Source organism: Myxine glutinosa, chromosome 2 (genome assembly GCF_964187855.1).
Source record: "Myxine glutinosa chromosome 2, kmMyxGlut1.1, whole genome shotgun sequence".
Classification (NCBI taxonomy): domain Eukaryota; kingdom Metazoa; phylum Chordata; class Myxini; order Myxiniformes; family Myxinidae; genus Myxine; species Myxine glutinosa.
The window spans coordinates 133,030,172-133,036,374 of NC_136262.1; the positions used below are offsets into that span (position 1 = coordinate 133,030,172).

General features: G+C 41.4%; 1 protein-coding gene across 7 annotated transcripts in view; it reads left to right on the forward strand.

Moving 5' to 3' along the window:
* LOC137421238 (adenylate cyclase type 2) overlaps positions 1-6,203 on the forward strand; it is a 298,504-nt gene that overhangs the window by 208,866 nt on the left and 83,435 nt on the right. For all 7 annotated transcript variants that reach the window (XM_068107099.2, XM_078771680.1, XM_078771679.1 and 4 more), the window contains one exon: positions 4,673-4,753. In XM_068107099.2, coding sequence (XP_067963200.2) covers positions 4,673-4,753 — 81 coding nt within the window. The remainder of the gene's footprint in view (positions 1-4,672; positions 4,754-6,203) is intronic.

The following is a 6,203-nucleotide window of genomic DNA, read 5'->3' on the forward strand; positions in this document are numbered from 1 at the left end:
TTGAATCCCGGTCGATTGCTGAATTAACGCCAGGGGGGTTGACTCAGCCTGTCATCCTTCCGAGGTCGGCAAATTGAGTACCAGCTTGCTGGGATGAATGATCACGGTGTGTACCCCGATTTAGAATAGGTACACCGTATCCCTGCGCATCGTAAGAGGCGACTAAGGGTTGGCGTCAGGAAGGGCATCCGGCCATAAAAACATTGCCTCAAACAGGGAACCATGATTGTCATGGGGCCCGCAAGGCTAACCACCGCTCTAGCGGGGAAAATGGCCTTAAAAACGATCATTCATTCATTTTTCATTTCATTCAAGCTAATGGTGTGAACATATTGGTGTAGGATGATAAACATGAATATGAAGCTTTGCCAGTGAGAATCATCGACATGTTGCAACAGACTTCACCTCTCGCTCAACAATAGGCCCTCTGTAATTGTATTGCAGATATCATTGTGCTTATTGTCATTTCAGTAATCCTACTATTATACTATATTAAATAAGTCTCATTAATTCACCCCAATTCCTCCTCGTTCCAAATTTCCAGTTTTCCCTCGAGAGTTTCCTTCTGTATCCATATTTTCCACTCCATCCATATTTTCCACTCCATGTAACCTCTCCTGCTCCTCATTCCTCCCCACAGCCATTCTTTGCCGAGGTCTGCCTCTATCTTTGCCTTCAACTCTGCTGTTGGTGTTTCCCCCCCTCTTTCAACTGTTCCTTTTGTCATGTTGTGTCCTTTTCAGTGTAATAATTCTAGCTCTTCCACGAGCCTCGACTAGGGACGAAAAAACAAGTAAATGAAAAAACATGTTTTAGGGCTACACATGACATGTTCTAACCCTAACAACCCGTTTTTCGGTTCCGTGATTTAAGTTTATGGGAACCGATGGGAAACAAAATTCCGGTTCTGTGCCCAAACCTAATGGGAAACGATTTTTTTTCCTTTAGAATTTATAAAGCAAAACATTTGTAATACAAATTTAATAATGTAGTCTCCAATAATAAATCCTGTCATTTACATGTATGCAATGTAATTAACACATGTTCATTATTGAGGTTGATGTTTATTATCAGAGAAGAGCAAATTCTGTCAATTTGATGGGCTTATCCTGTTTTAAAATTAATAAATTAATATTATTAAATTTTCGTTCATTTTTAAAATGTCAATGATATTGTATTTATTTTTTATTGATGGACTATTGTTGTTGTAAACTGTTATCAATCTTTATGTTTTAATATTGAAATTATTTGCGTTTAGCAAAGTAATAGAATAATAATAATTCATTTATTTTGTATAGCGCTTTTCATGAAGCCCAAAGGCGCTTTAGGCCTACCCAGTACTGAAATAGGCCTAAGTATTTGTTAAATAAATTCTGGATTGGAACAAATGTACTGCAGTAGGTTTGGTTGTCAGTCTCCCTTTATCTTGTGAACATAGGTCACGCCATTCACGTAGTTTACAATCGCCGTCAGTGGTGGACCGCTTATGCCCCGTGGCGATGCCTCCTTCCGTATGTCTGTGTAATGAGTAGCACATACTTTGCAGCGAAGCAATGTGACCAAGCCTCCCCCATCACAATCCGCTTCAAAATCGTCGCTGAATGGCCATTTTCGTAATGTTTTTAAGGCGACATTTTCGGGTTTTTTCGCTTAGCAACGGATGCCATTTTGAAAAGGCAGTCTGTGATTTAGACCGATGCGCATGTCCGTCAAAGCGGAAGTCATATCGTGAACCTGAATGTGGAAAACTACATGCTATCTGCTTTGCCGGCCTAATTTTGTTGGAAATAAAACTCAACTTCTAAAATAGTTAGCTGAAAATCACACGTGAAGGTAAATACTACATCTTTTTGCCTTACACTGCCTTTCTGCGATGGGAAACGTACTTTTGGTTCCGTGTTTTTGCTATCACGTTACCGATACGCTACCGGAAACGATCGTTTCCGTGAAATCCGCAGGCCTGAACACGGAAGCAGCCGCTACACCTGTTTCTCAGTCGCTTTACACACGCTGCCATGTTACTTCGGAGCCGCACGTTTATATAGGAAGAGTTTGTCAGGAGTCGATCTACTCTCTCCTGGTACGTAGAATAAACAGTATTTGTAGAATTTCAACAAAAGCCGCATCACTGTTCATATCGGTAAATATTATTCCATCGTGTTTGGGAAAATTGGAAAACTTGGAAAACTTGGAAAAACAATATAGCCTATTTTACTCCCAGGGGTCCCAGGAATACCCACCCAAAATATCGTTGCGATCGGTTGTGCCGTTTTTGCGGTACCTTCGAACGGACGGACGGACATTTGGTGAATTATAGTAACGAGCAACGGTACCCGCCGTACGGGCGAGGCTTCATTTGGGAGGCCCAAATGAAAAGGTAAAATATCAGAAATTGAAGGCTTTTTTTATTTTAAACGATTCATATAAACATCCGTTAAATCATATCACACGCAAGTCATCAAAATCTAAACAGTATCTTACTATAATTCACCAAATGTCCCACAGTGATCGATACACTATGATCGTGATGATCGTGATCGTGACTCGTGATCGATAATCGTGTTCACAATCGCTATGTCGTATGTACTCCCAATACGTGTTTCCTTCAGTTGAAATGGGTTAGAATTCTCTCAAGCAGGGATTCAACCCGTGTCCTTATAAAAGGTCTTGTCCGAGGTCACCGAGTCCGATCGGTGCAGCTGTGCAGCGATCGGTGCAGCCCTTTGTGCGGCACCCGGGAAAACAACATCGTCACAATGAAAACATCTCACAATGAACGTTATGCGAACGCGAATGTTATGTGGGAGTCCAAACCTGAGAATGCTGGAGACCAAAGCTGAAATATTCACCAAATGTCCCACAGTGATCGATACACTATGATCGTGATGATCATGATGATCGTGATCGTGAATGATGATGGATAATCGTGTTCACAATCACTATGTCGTATGTACTCCCAATACGTGTTTCCTTCAGTCGAAATGGGTTAGAATTTTCTCAAGCAGGGATTCAACCCGTGTCCTTATAAAAGGTCTTTGTCCGAGGTATTTGTGCTAGGGCGGGCTTGCGCCAACTATTTGTTACCATAGGGCCAATTACCAGCATAGCTGTTGGGTATGCTAGTTGCGCGAATGTTATGCGGGAGTCCAAACCTGAGAATGCTGGAGACTAAAGCTGAAATTGGGAAAACGAAATAGCCTATTTTACTCCTAGAGATCCCAGGATTATCCACCCAAAATATCTTTACGATCGGTTCAGCAGTTTTTATGGTACCTTCGAACAGACGGACGGACGGACATTTGGTGAATTATAGTAAAGTCTTTAGAATTTCAATAAAAGCCACATCACTGTTCATATCGGTAAATATTATTCCATCATGTATCAAATCGTGATCGATACACTATGATCGTGATGATCGTGATCGTGAATCGTGATCGATAATCGTGTTCACAATCGCTATGTCGTATGTACTCCCGATACGTGTACCAAATTCCCGATACGTGTAACTGTACCAAATCAACAGTTAAAAGGATTTTGAGCCGATAGCTGTTACGGCCTTGGGAAGATCGATGGAGACAGCAATCTGTTAGCGATCGATGGAGACATGTTGCTTTCCCGGGTGCCGCACAAACGGCTGCACCGATGGCGCGGCACCCGGGAAAGCAACATCGTCACAATGAGAACAATGAACGTTATGCGAACGCGAATGTTATGCGGGAGTCCAAACCTGAGAATGCTGGAGACCAAAGCTGAAATTGGGAAAATTAAATAGCCTATTTTACTCCTGGAGATCCCAGGGCTACCCACCCAAAATATCGTTTCGATCGGTTCAGCAGTTTTTGCGGTACCTTCGAACAGACAGACAGACAGATAGACAGACAGACAGACAGATGGATGGACATTTGATGAATTATAGTAAGGTGTGTGTGTGTGTGTGTGTGTGTGTGTGTGTGTGCGTGCGTGCGTGTGTGCGTGCGTGCGCGTGCGCTGTGTGTGCGCTGTGTGCAGTGTGCAACTGAAAATCGTGTAAAAAATAAATAACAGAACTGACCCGATCTCCACCAAATTTTGCACATGTGTTGGTAATACCCAGGGTCATGTAATGGGCACAACTCCCCTTCACCCCTGCGATGGTGGAGGGATACAACTTACGATTTTCGTCTATACACGTGTCACAGTGCAAGTGGTTTACTGACGGGGGATTTATTAGCCACAATACAAAACATATACCCGCCACGATCCCCAAAGCTGCTGTTGAAGTGGGCATGGGTTTCTAGTTTTATTGAAAACATTGCATCCGTTGCTTTTGCAACATCTTGCATTGTTCTCTAACATGGTGCTGATGTGTTTATCATCGGAGCACATTTCCAGCAAGAACAGGAAGAAAGAAGCACCAACACTAAGCCTCCATTATCACATGGATTGGTTGATTGCTGAAGCATGCTTCAAAATGACCCAATAATGACGTCACGTTATCAGTCTGCATCCTAACCTGAGACATGTATACAGGATATCCTAATAATGATAGACGTAAAAGACAATTATGAAACGGCAATTGCATAGACAGCATATAATGTAGTTACAGAGACGTTAACTAAACAGAAGAGCCATGAGATTATGAGAATGAGTCATGTGGTCAATTTGTAATAATTTTTTTGTGCTGTGTGTCCAGGTTCCCATCGCAGCAACGACATTTTGAAGAGGAATTGAACCAACGAATGTTGAATGCGTTTGATGGATTGAACTCTCAAAAGTACGTCATTCAACTCTAATTCTTTTGAATCATCTCTTCATGAAATACATAACGTGACAATCATCTCAAGCATACTTCAGACCACAGTATTGCTCACGAACAATATGTTGAAAATATCAATAACATGGGGCGATTGTAGTCCGCAAAGAAAAAGCCATGAGCACACACCTCCATCAGAATATGTAAAAATACATCAAAGGATGTTTTATTTTTGGAGAAGATGATTTGAGAGATGAGTTAGAAATAGGATTTTTGAGAGCAGAGCATCACAGGTACATTACAAAACTAGAACAGCACTCGGTAGAGCTCGCCAGGCTGAGCAGTTTATGTTTTGCAACGCACTGATAGACAGGATCTGGATTCGGACCTGAACCAAAATTTTATCGGCTTGTTCTTGTCACCTACCCAACTCGTCCAACAAGTTTAGTCATAACTCGTCCACAACTTTTTGAAATATCATCTTATATATCGCTTTTCGTCCGATCTCTCAATGGTGAAGAATCACTGAAAATTTTAAATAATTATTGTATCCGAATCCACATTCAAATCTTCACCAAAATTGAATCAATTCTTTCTTGTCATACACGCAACCTGTCCACCAAGTTTCGTCTGAATCCGTCCATAACTGTTTGAGATATCTTGTTCACAGACAAACAAACAAAGTAATAAGAAAACTTAAGTAATTTAAGTAATTTGGTGGCGGAGGTAATAAGAAAACGCTAATAACCAATGCCTCTGCCGTTCTCCCGTTGGTTGTTATCTCCATTTGTGGGTTTCCGAAGATGAGAGGAAGTTCTCCCAGAACTCAAAATCTCCACCTCCTTTTTCAGTAAAGGATCATTATTCATGAACCAAATTGTGAAATTTTGTTCCCATAGCTTCGTTCCAATAGTTAATGGAACTATTTCGGCCTTGCCTGCCAGCTTTGCTCATTTCAACCGGTTCATGAGTCTGTCTCCTTTACCACTAGTCCCCCATGCTTCATGCAGAGAATACGTTTTGCAGTGGAGGATGATTTCCTTCTCCTCTAAGCTCCAACTCTGTTCATGTAATCTTCTCAAATTCATCTGGAACCTAGTAGTTGTTGGTTGTAGCACATATGACACCTTTTTAGCGGTATCAGAGAACAAGTATCCACAGGAGCGTCAAGAGCCAGCCCGGGCCCCGAGGCAAACAACATCGGGGTCCCCACCCCGACCCTTTCTCTCTTTTATAACTTTTTTAGGAACTTTAAAAAAAAAGAAAAACAAAAAAAACTTTAGAAAAAACAAATCATCACTTTTATTTAGCCGTATGATCGAAAATAAAAAAGATAGTGGGACGTTTGGACCGATTGAGTCAATTCGCACCCTCGACTGTTGAACACCGTTTCTCCATAAGATTGGCAAAAATACTTGAGAAGATGGTTAATAATTGTTTTTGGACAAAGATGATACAACCCCATTTCTTT